The sequence below is a fragment of the Solanum dulcamara genome, chromosome 3 (assembly GCF_947179165.1).
Source record: "Solanum dulcamara chromosome 3, daSolDulc1.2, whole genome shotgun sequence".
NCBI classification, from domain to species: Eukaryota; Viridiplantae; Streptophyta; class Magnoliopsida; order Solanales; family Solanaceae; genus Solanum; species Solanum dulcamara.
This window is the reverse complement of record NC_077239.1, coordinates 61,736,487-61,752,860: the sequence shown is the minus strand read 5'-3', so window position 1 is coordinate 61,752,860 and position 16,374 is coordinate 61,736,487. Positions and strand designations below refer to the sequence as shown.

The 16,374-nt window shown below is 34.3% G+C and overlaps 1 protein-coding gene across 2 annotated transcripts; it reads left to right on the top strand.

Annotated features, from left to right (window-relative positions):
- Positions 1-12,339: 12,339 nt before the first annotated feature.
- LOC129882671 (pantoate--beta-alanine ligase) lies at positions 12,340-15,453 on the top strand. Of its 2 annotated transcripts, XM_055957068.1 has the most exons (4): positions 12,342-12,993; positions 14,201-14,314; positions 14,521-14,652; positions 15,099-15,453. In XM_055957068.1, exons 1-4 carry the CDS (start codon positions 12,427-12,429, stop codon positions 15,213-15,215), a joined length of 930 nt encoding a protein of 309 aa, XP_055813043.1. In that variant the 5' UTR covers positions 12,342-12,426; the 3' UTR covers positions 15,216-15,453. The 2 variants fall into 2 exon arrangements, with proteins under 2 accessions (XP_055813044.1, XP_055813043.1); XM_055957069.1 differs by lacking the exon at positions 14,201-14,314 and having other exon boundaries at positions 12,340-12,993.
- Positions 15,454-16,374: the final 921 nt, after the last annotated feature.

Genomic DNA, 16,374 nt, shown 5'->3' with positions numbered 1-16,374 from the left:
AGTATCTCCTCAACTAGAGCCTCACCCCTAGTAGGTGCTTCCTTTCCTTGGCCTCTACCGTATCCCCTCCTCCCATCCCTACCTCGTCTGCGTCCTCTTATGGATATCTCCTCTTCTAGCTTAGCAAGAGCTACGGGCCAAATACTATTGTAGCAAGTGCTAACATCTCCGAAGAAGAGAGTGAAAAAGGTTAGGATCACCAGATACCAACTAGAATCTACTTATAGCACAACAGGAAGAAAATAGAGAAATTTTCCTAAAGTCCTATAGCCTCTTGAAGAAAAGTACAAACGTCTTCGTACCATTTCGCAAGACTCTACTAGACTTATTTTGGTATAACGAGATCAACGAACGTAGTGCTTTGATACCAACTTTGTTACACCCCTGACCCAACGTGATTGATATCCATACTAACCCTCCGATGGAAGAACCAATAGCACACACCAAAGTCAACATTCTCAATTAAATAAGGTATTTAAATATATGAAAGCAGGTTTAAATAAAGAAAAGGGTGTTAATTAACCGTAAACTCAGACAATTCAACTAGAATATGTGGAAATTTAACACCTAGAATCTGAAGTTCATTGTACAAAAACTCTAATAAAATAGCAAGTCTAAAGGAAATGGGGTGCAACCCCAAAATCATGAAACAACAATATATGAAAGTCTAAGTCTGAGAAGGATGGACTAAGATATAAGACGAAATCATGGTAGCTTGGAAGAAATGGCTCACCCTTGAATTCTATAGCTCAACGATGGTCTACTTGAGGTCTCTCAGCAACCACCTGAAGATGCCATATACTTAATAAAGAAAGAGAAAGTGCAGTATCAGTACACAAAATAATGGTGTATTGGTTGATCACACGGCTAGACCATAAGTGAGATATGAATAAAAATGTATAACACTAGTAAACACACACACATATAGAGAGAGAGTACACACGTTAACAATTTTAGTTTCATAACACAGTCAGGAATGGTCCTCTCATGGAGCCAATAATTCATCTATTAGTGTGTCGGAATGTGACACCCAGTAATTAAAATTGAGAAGGATTTTTTGATTGAAAAATCCATAATAATTAGTTATATATCATATATCAAGTTGTATCAAATATTGTGTTGAAATATGACACCCAATCCAATTATGTGTTAGAACGTGACACCCGATCCAAATGTGTATCGAAACATGACACCCGATCCAACCAACCATAGCACAACCACAAATACAATGAATGGTTTAAACAGTCATAATTATCAATAACAGGTTCATTGCAAGCCATAGTCAATAACAACCATTTAACATGATTCATTTTATATTTCCCTATTCATATACATACATGTATATAGATGAAGCAACGATCAAGCACATATAACACGTACAGGAAGACAAAATCATCATCTACCTTGAAACCAAACTTTTAGAATTCTAAACTGTTGGAGCTTTCCATTTTTGAATTCGTTCATCTTATTCTTGGTCTAAAAACAGTCACACATATATAAAGGAGCAAAAAAATGACCTAATTTATTTGAATTATAACAAAATTCCAACGCTTGGCTAAACCCATGATCCTAATGCCCAACAGTGGAACCCAAAAGGAAATCCAACATCCTCATAGACAACATCCAAGAACAAACAACAATACCATGAGTAGCTGTAAAATGTTACACCTCCATCAACTCCATATACATATTGTGGGAACAAAACACCAAACAACTACTCAGCCACACACCAAACAACAACTCAACCACAGAGCTGAAGCTGAAAGTGTGGAATTGAAAGATCAAAGGTTGTTGGCTATTATAGCTCCATATACTTCCTATCCTTTCAGCCTCCATAGCTGGTAATCATGATACTGATACAAAGGCATCTTTTCACCGGGATTTACTTGGTACGACAAGACTAAAAAGAGCAAAGATGAAAAGAATTTCCCATCCCATGCGAGATAGAAGTTTCGTATACTTGTTCTTCTTCAATGTAGCTATGTCTGGTACGTAGCATAGTTGGAATAGGACTAGTGTAGGTTACTTTTCTTTTTTTTTCTCATGGAAGGGGAGAGTTTCCCTCATTTATGCTTTCATAGTTGAATTGTACCGGGAGGAGTCCTCTCACAGGTTTACTGCTTTCTAGTTATAGTTAGTCTCTCTTTGTATCGGGGATGAGTTAGCCGACCTTAATAGGTTAGCCGACTTATGAACCACCATAGGATCGGAGGTAAGGTTTATGTCCCCCTCCTTGTATTTTTATTTTGATTATTTATGTTAAGGCTTGGGCGTGTTGCTTAACCCCTGACTGTGCACGAGAGGTGGGAGCCTCGTGTAGGGTCTGTTCCCATAAAAATAAAAAAAAATAAAAAAAATAAAAACTAGGGCTTTTTCCACCATAAATTTTAGGACAAAACCCTCCCCCAATTATGATCAACTATGATTCTAAGTTCTAAGAATCAACTAATGAAGTACGAAATTGTTTAACTTACCATTGGCGCAACAATGGGTGGAAAATTGAAAGAAATAGCCTTAGTTCATCCTTTTTCTCTCCAAAAATAGGAAGTGCAGAAAAATAATATTTTGGGGACTTTTTTGGCATTAAGTCACGAATCTCCCGCCATAGCGGGATCATCCCGTTACAGCTTCCCCTCCCTGGCAAGACTAATCCCACTCTATTGGGATGCACGGAAACAGAATCTTTGCGTTTGAGTCTCAAGCCTCCCCTTTTACAACACACCCTCATCCCAGGACATTCTAACATGTATACTTCACACCAAGTTCAATTTTAAGATTTTTACTCCCCAAAATACAATTCTGTATAGTCGAACATACTTTGCATCGTCTTAGCTGTCAATTTAATCAATCAAAATAAAAATTCAATCCCCCATCCATTATCGGATTAACCTAGACCTCACCTAACTCAGATTTTGTCAAAGTATGGCCTAGGATCCGAATTTCCATGTCACTACCCAAAAGTTTTCTGGCCTGATTTTCTTCCCCATTAGCTTGTCCATAACGATAGGAACATGTTGTTACAATCCAAAAAAAATGTTGTCCTTTTTTTCTCTTTTGAATAAAATATGGGATAGGGCTTTGGAGAAATCCTAGAATGGGATTCCCCTTATGTGATATCCTAATTAGTACCAATCTAACTAAGAGTCATCAGCTAGGACAGCTTCCTGTGAGTAAGCCAGTGCTAAAGATAAGGATTTTTTTATTGTAATGTATGATTTATAATCAAATCAAAATCCATAACAACCAAATTGATATAAATATATATTATATTATATTTGATTTTAATAATTTAAAAATTGAAAATTGATTTAATTTTAATTTTGACTAAAATCATTTTAAACTAACCCGTGAATACCCCTATCAACAAGGTTAGAATAACTCTCCTGATCGGATTAGAGGTTGGACATCATGAGTTCACATGATGTAGGTCGATTGTAAGAAATTACTCCCCAAAAAGTAAACAATATATTTTACTACTTAATTATCATTATGCATTTGAGAGAATACACAAAGTCCTCATAAATTAGTACCGAATTTTGAAAAAGAAACTTAAACTTTGCAGAGTCCTATGACCCCTTGAGCAATTTGGAAGTAATACTCTTACCTCCTTTTTCAGTCAATTTTCAGTTTTAAGAAGAAAGAAAAAGAAGTGATACTCATGCACCAATCCTTGATTGCCATGTATTAAAATGCATAAATTATAAAATAAAAAACTAAAAGAAAAGACTATTTTTTTATGAAAAATGAAAAAAAATTCGAACCACTCCCATCCTTGCTCACCTTCTTGTCTCCTTCCCCTATCCCTCTTCACTATAAGAAGAGGAAAAATTCTAGAGAACGTAGGAGGAAAAGGTCATAATTACACACTTTTATTGCCATTATTCCAAACTCGCACCAAATAATACTATATGGATAAAAATGATGGTAAAGCATATCACAAAAGTGGTGAAAAATATCATTTTTTATCGAATTTTATTTTCATGGGATAAAATGGTGGCTAATGGTGACTATATCCCTCTCCATTTTCTCATTTTATGTTTTTCTTATCTTTTCATCATCTTCATTGGAAAAATAAAATATTGATAACGAAATCCACTGTTATCATAGTCAAAGCAGCATCTCTTTATTATCGAATAATATATTTTCGCCAGATAAAATGATAGCTAACAGTTACCATCTCTCTCTTTATTTTTTCAAGGATAAGAAGAAATGTTCTCCACATTCTTAGTCAACGACCGACAGAATAAACCTAATACTACCTCAATTTCCTCATTACTTTCATACCAAAAAATTCTCTTCAATAAAAGAAGGGTATTTCCCCTAATTAATTTCTCAGGCACAACTCTATTTTCACGGCCGATAAAATTTCTTATCGTAGATTACAATAATAACTTGAAAAATAATGAAATGAAAACTTTGAAAAAATCATTGCCTAGTATGGTGAACAAAAGGGGAGAAAAACTTTTGAACAGAAAAAAATATATAATTTTGCTTGTTGGAGAAGACGAAAAAACTAAAGAACCGAATAACAAATTAAAACATGAAACAAATAATTAAAAAACAAAAAGAAAAAAGTAAAATCAAAAGAGAAAAAGTAGAAAATACTTCTCAATAAATAAAAGATATTACATTTTTCTTTTGTCATCTCTCTTACTCTCCTTGAGAGAGTGAAATGTACCTACTATGTCAAGTACACCTACTTAAGAGAGTGAACTGTGCCTACTATGTCAAGTGAACTGCACCTACTATGTCAAGCGGTTATGATATAGATTTCAGAGCTCAGATTTTGACTTGCAGGCACACGTTCCATTAAATTCATTCACTCTCAGCTTGTGTTGAGTCCTACTTGCATCCAGAGAACTTCAGTTTTTATTCAACAGTTTTAGTTCAGTTCAACTATTTTAACTTTTAGGTAGTTCGGGGTCTTCTTCTGTTAGACTTATTTGCTTCTTTTATTTAGAGGTATACAAAGACACTATCAGACACTTATTTTCAATTATTGGAAATTGTCCAGATATTTCAATTTTATTTTATTATAAAAGATTTCAACTTTCAGTAGTATAATCCATTATTATTATTCTCAGCTTCGCATTATTTAGCATTCAGTCTTATAGCATATTAGGTCAAAAATTTATTTGAGACCGGTAATAATTTTGAGTGCGGACCACGCTCAAAATATGGACTTACGGTGTGACACATTAGTGTAGAGATGTTGTATTTTTGAGTTCTTTTTTGGCAAGAGTTATTTACATTATAAGGGATTTTACTATTTACCATTTTTACTTACTATCCACAATTTGATCACTAACCTAAAATGGTTAACAAGTGCTTAGGGACATACTTAAGGTGTTTTTTGTGCGAAGGACGCTTCTGATTGGTCTGATTAATTATCAATGACTAAAATTTGTATAACACATTCTACTATAGTTCAATTCAGACAACACTTATGAGACCCTTTATGGGAGACCAACACCCTTATATTTTTCCTATTTACTTGGTGAATCTTTTGAAATGGATAGTACTCTGTTGAGCAGGGAATTGAGGAAATTCCTGCTAAATATGAAGCTATACTAATTGGGATAATTAGTAGAGTTAGTTAAAATTAATTATATTTAGTGAGCGCTTGGCCCCAAGTAGTTTTTGGGGGAAATTTAAAAAATATTTGGAAATTTGTGTTTGTCCATACAATTTGTTATTACTTGGCAAATATATTTGACAAAATCCTCAACTTCCCAAGTTCTAAAAAAAATAGAACTTTGGAACTTTGAAAGTTTTTAAAATTTTAAAATAACCTCAAACTTTTATATTTTATTAAAACACCAACCATTTATTAATTCCAACTAAATATTTATCTATCAACTTACTCTATTAATATGATCAACCAATATCATTAATCCCTCTTAAGTAAAATCTATCTATAAAAATGCCCAACAACTCTCTTTAATAAAACTTCTCTTAATGAGCCAACAATCATATTTCTATTAAAGGAATGCGATATCATTTGTAAGACTACAGGGAAAGTGAATGTAACACCCCAAAAAATTCTACATCAAGATCCGAACCATTCTTCATATGAGTATAGGATTAAACTCGATGACTTCTAGTTGTATATATGAGTTAGGATCAATTATTAAGTATTTAAAGTGTACTATATGTGTTTTAGGGTCATAAGGGATCTCTAACACCAAGCCAATTCCAAAGAATTTTTATCGACTAAGTCTTCGTATGAGTCCGAAATAGGATCAACTTAAAACACTCATATATCCTATTATATAATGAATTAGGTGTCCCATGACCTATAAAATTAAAGTTTTTTGAGTCTTCTTTCCCACGCCACCAAGGTTGCCTTATTCTGAGTTTAGAGTAACAAGTTATGTCATTTTTACTAGAGACTATCATTGCAGCTATTTCAGAACTGGCGCGGCGTGCCACTATAGAACCCAAAATCAGCTGCAATAGTTTTGGCTCTGGCGCCAGTCGCCACTATACCGTCTGCAGGGTTCTGAACCCATTTTTCAGATTTTTCTGATGAAGGGCATCTTGGACAATTACCTAAACAAACATATACGGGCTTGGACGTTTTTGGAGGTTATTTTTCAGTCTTTCACCTCCCCAAAACCCTAAACTTCATCCTCCTCTCTCTCAAATCATCCCCTCTAATTTTTGTCTCAAACTCAAAGGATTCACGGCTCCTCGTTGAAGACCAAGAATCAAGATTTCTTAAAGTTTTACTCTAAGGTATGTGGGTTTCTTCATCCATGGATCCTTCCACCCATGGAGCCAAAAACCCTCTCCAACTAATTCCTTTGATTTCAAGTATAAATTATTTATGGGTACTTCTAATTTCTTTTTATTAGAATTAAGCATGATGGAATTATGACTATTGATTCAAATTGCATGAAATGGATTACTACTTATGAATGCCCTAATTTTCTATCTTGGGCTTATAAATCTTCAAATGGGTATTGTTCAATCCATCTCAAATATCTAGGTTATGGTTCAAATTATTGATATTATGTTCAAATAAGCATATATTACTACTCAATTGCATAAATTATTGAATTTCAAGTAATTTTCTATCTCAAGCTATTATGGATATTTAAAATGAATGGTGGGTTATTTGAAGTATGTTTTGAATTGACTCAATTGATAATGTTTATGCATAGCCCTTTTGAAAATGCATGTTTGAAAGATGAATTGAATAGAACCCACCTAATTTGACTATATTTCCAATGAAGTTTGAAATGAAAGCTTTGACTCCAAAATGAATGATATGAAGCAAGTGTTTATGAAATGGGAGTCTTTTGATTGATTGAATGGTGAAAGGGATTTCTTATCCAAACCAAGGTTTCAATGTGAAAGGACAATTCAAGCATTGAATCAAATGAAAGGTTTTAATGAACTATTCCATCTAATGATGATTTTATGTTAAAGTTATATATATGTTTATGTTATTATGATATTTAAATGTTATTTCATTGAGATCTCACCTAGCACCAAATTGGACTAGGGGAGAATACCGATGTCGCAGAAATATGTGTCACTGTAGGTATAAAGGGATTAGAGGCAAATACCCAAATTTCTAAGAGGTGAGTACCCGAAATATCAAAGCTTGAAGGTGAGTACCCGAGTCTAAGAACTAGGGGTGAGTACCCGGTTTACACAATAGCTTAGTGGATCCACTTAAGCATGACGGAGTCTACCTTGTCAAGTAGTCTCCCCCTTTTCTCTAATGTATGGGAAAATATTGGGACTCCATGTTATAGCTCACATGGTTTATGTCGGTTAACGGTCGCTCTCACAAAGGTACAAGGTCACTCTTTCAATGTTTAAGGTATTTCTTACTATGGTTGATATATCTTTTACAAAGTAAAGAATGTTCTCTCACCCATGGTTTTATGACCCTCAACATGATTCAAGATATTTACTACTACTTTTGAACATTTCTCATTATGACTTATGATTATCCATGCATTGTACGAGTTCTCTTTATAAGATTGCATTATAGTTTTAAATGACATTAGCCTTACTTTTTGATTTGCTTTGACGTATAAAAGATTTACTTATTTTGTGTTCTAACATTGATCATTACATCATTGCTTTTATTTCATGCATTGCATCGCTCATATTCTTAGTACATTCAAACGTACTAAAGCATACTTTTGCCTACATTGTCTTATAATGTAGGGCTCGGTGATCAACCTACACTCTATCGTGGCTAGATAGAAGACTTGTTCACTTGATTTGGTAAGTCCTCATTCTTCGGGGACTACCTATCGAACTTATTTCTTTTCTTGCTATCCTTAGACTATGTTGCTATTTTGAGATGTTTCTTTCTTTTTGGGGGAGCTAGTGGCTTGTTCTATGCCCCCACCTATGTTAACATAGAGTTGAGGTAGTCCGTTTAGACATATGACTTGAGATTTTATTTTCATTTCTAGACTTCCATGCTCGAGATTATTCTTCCGCTTATTTTTATAATGTTTTATCTTACCTTATGAATGCAATGTATGCTAAGAGGCTTGGTTGGGATCTTTCGAGGTTTTGATCACCGTATTACGATTAGGCCCTAGGTCAGATTGTGACAGTGAAAGAGAGCCTAAGAATGACAAAGAGCTATTTAAATATAGACATGTCTCTTTTCACAATGTAATTGAAAGAATATTTGGTGCATTGATAAGTAGATTCAGAATACTACGACAAGGCATGAACAACTATGACTTAGACATGCAGGTGAAAATAGTAGTTGTTTGTGCCATTTTACATAATTTTTTACGTTAAAATCAAAGCAATGATGGAATATTCACTGAATATAAAAATGATGATACAATCATTGATAAGAATGATGAACAATCGACTCAGAGTAATAATATTACTTCTTCTTCTTGGGAATCTGATCTAGGAATAAAAGCTTTTCGGGAAGAGATTGTTCATAGAATGTGAGAAGAATTTACAAAAAAATAATTTGTTATTACCTCCTCCGGAAAAGAATAGTTTGAGTGACAAGATTGACTCGTGGAGGTGAAGTAAAGAATTGGAAATTTGGCTAAGGAAAAGTGAGAGTCTACGAGTCATTTGACGACTCGTGAAAGTGTCTACGAATCGTAGAAGAGAGACGTAGTGTAGGTCTGAAATCCTGCAACTATGCAACCCCCAATACCTCTTCTACGACTCGACAAGACGAGTTATAGAAAAGACTACGACTCATAAAGGTGAGTCGCATGCAAACTTTAGAGACTTTTTTCAGGGTTTTTGGAGTACCTACAGGACGAATGAAGTCTATGACTTATAGACTTGAGAACGAGTCATAGACACGACTCATTAGGAAGTTCATAGACTTGATTTCCAGGTATTTTGTAGGGCCTGCAGGACGAGTCGTTCCTATGACTCGTCACTGCCTCTACTGATCATGGATAAATATGGATATTTTTAAGGACTAGATTCGTTAAGTATTATGTCCTAAATACTCCTAATCTCTTTTTATACTCTCATTATTTCGCAAACAAATTCTAGACTTCTCTCCCAAGGTTTCTCAAGGGTTCATCATCTTCATCAAGCTTTGGTTAGGGTTTCTTTAAGATCAAGCCTTCTTTCTCAAATCCAATTTCAATCAAGGTATGCGTGGATTGATTCATGAGCCCCTTTCACTCATGGAGTCAAAGGTTTATTTCAAATCTCATGAAATCTCATTACTTTTAAACTTCAATTTTGATGAATTGTGTTGAGTTGTTTCAATTACGTTTTTAATCATTATGAATGATCATTATAAGTATATTTCTTCATAAATTATATGGTTTAAGTTGAATTATGAATTCTCATGTATGAAGCTATTTTATATGATGAATTACATGAAGTATGATTATGAAGTTCAGTTATTTCAATGTATTTTATGATTTTCAATCAAATTGACTATGTACATGAGTTTTACTCAAAATTCAAGTATGAATTATGATCATAAATTACAAGTATATTCAAATTATGATTTTCATTTAAGTATGAAGATAGGTGACTTAGGGCCCTCTTTGGTGACCTAGGAACCTCATGATAAGAATTATTCAAGTATGATTTATAATGATGAAAGGTCAATTCTCACATTGCAATTATGTTATGAAATGAGCTACTCTATGAATTTCAAACCTATGATCATGTCTATGATATATGTTCATTATGACTTCTATGCCATGTATGAATTTTGTGGGATTTGACTTAGCGCCGAGCGGACTTGAGGTGGGGGCCCTATCAAAAGTCTTAGTAGCAGCCTCTTGTCCCTTAAACTACGTGTCACCGTAGATTTGCCTTCTTGACTTAACTAGTGGATCCACATAGAGAGTATATATGACTCGCCTAGCGGGATAGAGTCTACCTTCGCAAGTAGATTCCCATTTTCTTCGTTGTATGGGGAGACAACAGGATTCCATGTTATAGCTCACATGATCTTATTATCGGTTATGGTTCATATCACACATATGTATACGTTCATTATGTTACTTTATGATTTTCAACTAAGTCTTTTAAAACACTTTGATCATCATGTTGTTCTCATGGCTTTACTGATCCTCTTTATCATGTGCATTCTTTGATCATTGTATCTTATGATTCATATTGCATGTCATGCCCACATACTTAGTACATTCAAACATATTAACGCATATTTTTTGCCTACATGTCTCATAATGTAGGGATTGAGATTGAGGATCACACTCGTACAAGTGGCTAGTGAGCTTCCATTCCGGTAAACTTTTGGTGAGTCCTCATCTATCGAGGACTAGATATTAAGTTGGTTATTACTTTCAAAGACTTTTCGTTATGTTTTATTTTGAGGGTGAGCCAGGGGCATGTCTTAGCCCCCGCCCATTTTTCATTAGTAGAGGCATGTACTGGACAAAATATGTAGAGTCTTATATGATCGGATTATATCCCCCTTACGTTCTATGTTAGACTCTTTCTTATGTTATGTTCTGCTTATTTTACCTTATGTATGCTTTGTGATAAATCAAGAGGCTTGGTTGGAGCCCCTTCGGGGTTTCGATCACCGTGTTATGACTAGGCCCAAGGTCGGGTTGTGACAAACTTATGTAACACCCCATCTTAAGATAAGAAGTCCCACATTGGGAAAACACAAAAGCGATGTTGGGTAAATGAATAAGCAGGTCTTACCTACTAGTGACGCATTTTAAAGTCGTGCTGGCGTAGGCCTAAAACGGACAATATCACTAGAGGACTGCGCCGTTACAAATAGTATCAGAGTCATTCATGTGTTAGCCTTGTCGATGTGGGCCAGAGTTCAACTGAGTTTAGGCAAATCCCAATAAGGCGGGGCAAACCTCAGTGTTGAGTCTAGGCAAATCTCATGTGGTGGGGCAAACCTTAATGAGGACGCTAAGTCCATAGAGGGGGTGTATGTAACACCTCACCTTAAGATAAGAAGTGCCACATCGGTAAAACACAAAAAAGAAGTTGGGTATATGAGTAAGCAAACCTTACCTACTAGTGACACATTTTAAAGTCGTGCGGGCCAAAGCCCAAAGTGGACAATATCACTAGCGGGCTGGGCCATTACACTTAAAGTTTTAAAGGATTAGATTCCATCTAAACTTAACGCCTTTATTATCTTTTTATCGACTAATTTTCAGTCACTTGAATCTCTTCAATACTGTTTTATATGAGCATCTTGTTTTCGATAATGAATCTGCATTGCATTTGGAAAACATCGACAATCTCAATCCATAACATATGTAGAAACATTCCGTCGATCAAAGATCATACGGATTAAGAATTTATGTTTTACGGGGTCGATCTTTTAAGGTTTTTAGTATTGAAATCTATTATATTTTTAAAGTTGTGAATTCATATTTATTATTTGTTGAAAATTAAGTAAATTTTTACAAATAAATTTATTTTTTGTATCGAAAGTACTGAATTCAGATGAACCTATGGTAATAGCGTACATCCGGCTCTTAATTTATCCGAGAAACTCATTTGCCAACTTCATTATATATGGTCTATATCAGAATAAATATAATCAATATGAATTAGACGTGTCTCTGTGTATATTTATTAAGGAAGAGAAATGACATGCAATTGAATGTTTAAATAAATAAAAAAAGCAAAGGGAACACAAAAATATTTCTATTTCTCTATAATAGCATCTAGGTAAACGTCTTACGGTGTCTAATTCAAGTGAAGACAAAATTGTAAGTTGATGAAAAGAAAACAGAGGTGTCTTTAGTTTTAGAAAAATCAAAGCTTTTAAAATCTAACTGTACATGTGGCATTAATTTGGATATGCATTGAGCCATCCAAAATAATCTTTTTTAGGAAAGTCGACGTTGTTAAATAAAGCACATTCTTCGTCTAAAACTCGTTCACCCTAGAGATAGCAAGACTCCTACTGGCGGCTGCCCAAATAGGAATTCCTAATCGAAAATGGCAGCTAAAGAAGCAATTATCATCACAGACAAGGATGAGATGAGGAAATGGACAAGGAGCATGAGAGCCCAAGGCTATACAATTGGCTTTGTACCCACCATGGGTTACCTCCATCAAGGTCACCTTTCTCTAGTCCAAGAAGCACACAATCACGCTGACCGTATAGTTGTTTCCATCTATGTTAATCCAGGACAATTCTCACCCAATGAAGATCTTTCAACATACCCATGTGATTTACAAGGCGATATACAGAAACTCAAGTCTCTATCTGGTGGTGTTGATGTTGTATTCAACCCCAAGAATCTGTATGACTATGGGAATTCTCAAATTGGAAATGGGTCTGAGAGTGAGGGAATGGAGGTGTCTTGTGTTGAAGATAAAGGGATGGGGCATGAAACTTGGGTTAGAGTTGAAAAATTGGAAAAGGGATTGTGTGGGAATAGTAGGCCTGTTTTCTTTAGAGGGGTTGCTACTGTTGTCACCAAGTTGTTCAATATAGTTGAGCCTGATGTTGTTGTCCTTGGTAAGAAGGATTATCAGCAATGGAGGATTATTCAGAGAATGGTAAGATTTGCTAAAAACTTCCTCTTGGTTTATCTGTTGGATGACTTTATTTTGTACTAGGTGTTTGCATCAAACTAAAAACTACTAACATCTAACATCTATCAATACAACAACATAGTCAATGTAATTCCACAAGGTGGGGTCTGACAAAGATAGAGTGTATGCAGAACCTTACCTCACTACCTTAGAGGTAGAGAGAGTTGTTTCTGATGGTACATGCTACTATATTAAAGGGATTTTTATTGTATTTCACTGACCGTTAATGACATTTACTTGTTAGCCAATAGCTTGATTTTGATGATGGATTTATTTGCTTGTTTGATTAGTATTAAGAAGGGAGTTGAGTGGCCCTGATAATCATGTACCGAAAGTTGTTATCCTTGGGGATCTTATACAACAACAACAACAACAACAACCCAGTGAAATCCCACAACATGGGGTCTGGGGAGGGTAGAATGTACGCAGACCTTACTCCTACCAAGGTAGGACGGCTGTTTCCTGGAGACCCTCGGCTCAGTAAAAGCATAAATGCATAAAAAAAATGTTAGATAAGAATAGAAAATTAAAAGCTTTATGAGAAAAACAACAAACAAATAACAAATAGATAACAAATAAATACAAATAAATAAAGACTAATAACAAATAACGATTAAATAAATAATGAAAGCGTCACAGGTAAAATTGAGTAATCAGAGAATAATTGAATAATTGGTGCATTTAGAAGCTTTGGCACTATATTTGCCATTGTGAATGATGTTTCGGTGGTGATTAATCTATTTGAAGAATTTACTAAATGTGCAAAATTATATATTCTGCTTTTTCAATTTCCTATGACTTTGATGATTAATAGAAACTAGAAAATTCAATGTCTGCCTGCATCAATTTGCGAATTCCGGGTTAAGAGATAATTGAAAATACTCCAACCTGTCAATATGTAATTACCGTACCAGACCGAACTTTGAAAGTTTGATATTTGGTATCTACTTTCAATTACTGAATATCAAATTAGGTAAACCAAACTTTGGAAATACTGAACGCCGACCCCTAAATATGGCCATATCTGCCCCTCGGAAAGGAAAAGTGCTGATCAGGATGTTGAAATGTTGCTTGATTTCTGTTACTTTGCTAGTATTAATTAAGCAGTATGCTTTAGAGCTGAAGTCTGATGTGATTTTTAATTGATAGTCTAAACATAATTATATTTCAGGTCCGAGATCTTGATTTTGGGATAAAAGTTATTGGTTCTGAAATAGTTCGAGAGCATGATGGCCTTGCAATGAGTTCCCGTAATGTGAAACTGTCACCTGCGGACAGACAAAGGGTGCAATCTTCTGCTATCATTATCTCTTAGTACATGATGATAAACCTGCTAGTTAAATGTACTAATTATGGCAAACATTAGCTTATTCAGAATCAAAATATCTGGGACAATGCATATGCAAAAACTGATTTCCTGCTAAGGCTCTCTTTATTATTGTCTGGTTTTTGTGTTAATTGAAACTTTATACTCGTCCTGCTATTCCGCAGGCTTTGTCAATTAGTCGTGCGCTGTCTAGAACGCAAGTTGAAGCAGAAAAGGGTCAGGTCAACTGCAGAGAGCTGATAAACACTGCCATTTTGACCATAACTGAAGCCGGTGGAACGGTTGATTATGCTGAGGTTAGATTAAAGAAAAATAATGTCTTTCTTATAGATATAATCAACAGAATATACCAACTGAGAACTCAATTACTTTAGGAAGTATGGTATAATCTTGTCGATTGTCCTTTCAAGGTCCTCTAGCTGTAACTTAATATACCAATAGAAAATACACGAGTACAATTGCTTTGTCGTTATGTATGACACAGCAGCTTATTAAGGAGTGAGTAGCATGATAAAGCTCTCTAGTCACACCACTTTTCCTTTAATACTACCTTCTTGAACTAGTAGACACATAACCAGTATTTGGTATGTTTAGCGTCTTGGAAGCTTTATCCGGACATGAAAACCTGTGCAATGTTCCACAATATATTTGCTTAGCAACATGAAGGTCATCAATACAAATAAAATTGTTTTCAATTTTCGTGGTTTGTTTTACCTCATTGCTGACACCTTCCTTGCATCAGATTGTGGAGCAAGAAAGTTTAGAGCCAGTGGAAACAATCAAGAGACCAGTTGTATTTTGTGTAGCAGTATGGTTTGGAAAGGTAAGGCTCATTGACAACATGGAAATAGATGTATAAATTGAGAGGCATGGTCCATGGAGCCACTAAATATACAGTGACTTTGGTTTGGAAGAAGCTTTTGAGGTTTGTAGAAGCCATATGAAAATGATGAAGGTTTGAAAAGTTATAGGAGTAATATTTATACTGAAGCACAAAAATTCTTTGTACAACTCGTTTAAATTCAATTGTGATAGCTTGTAAAATTTGTTTATCCTCTTTAACTACTAATAAAATGGGTTTTAATAAGCTATGCTTACTGTGGTGCATTCCTTTTGTAGCAAATATTGTTGAAGGTATATAAGCATATCTATTTAGAAGATATATAAGCATCTGTTAAATAATCAAAGGATAGAAGAGGTCAATGTATTGATTGAAATTATGGGTATTCACGCCCGGCTTAAAAATCAATTCAAATTGAAAATTAAATTATAAATTGATATTTATTTGGTTTGGATTTGAATTTTTAAAAATTGATAATATTTGGCTTGGTCTTTATTAAAAACAATCCGAAGAAAACAACAAACTGAAATGATAAATTATATGCATGATACGCCCAAACAGGGGTGGATCCATGTGTGTTAAAGAGGGTTCAAATGAACCCACTTCTTTCGGTGAAGCTAATAAGTAAATAATTTGAATCCCCTGAAACATTCTTGGCCTCGCTCAGATGGTCAAGTGGGTTCATTTTCACATGTTGGTCATGTTTTCGAGTCCCCACTAAGTCTTTTATTACTTTTTTTTTTGCTTAAACAATTTGTTACTTTCACATCTTTTATACTTTTTTTCTTTTTTTGCTTAACAATTTATTACTTTCATTTGATGTTTTATATTGAAATTTTTTAAATTAGTATATAACTCTATTTCCTTAATTATATGCATTAATTTAGCATAGTTGTGTAACTTTTGTTTATTATCTTTTATTTCCAAATTACAAACTCTTTAAGAAAAAATCTAGATTTTGTTAAATTTCATAGAGTTAAATGAATATTTAAATTGGATAATTACAATAGATGGTCATTCAGTCATTTTAAATATCAAAAAAATGGTCATTCCGTGTATATTCGGTGTATATTCATGTATACGTAGTTTACATTTAATGTATAGAATGTATAATATGTATATTCAGTGTATAACTTATGTATAAGTAATTTATATTGTATAGTCAGTATATATTTTC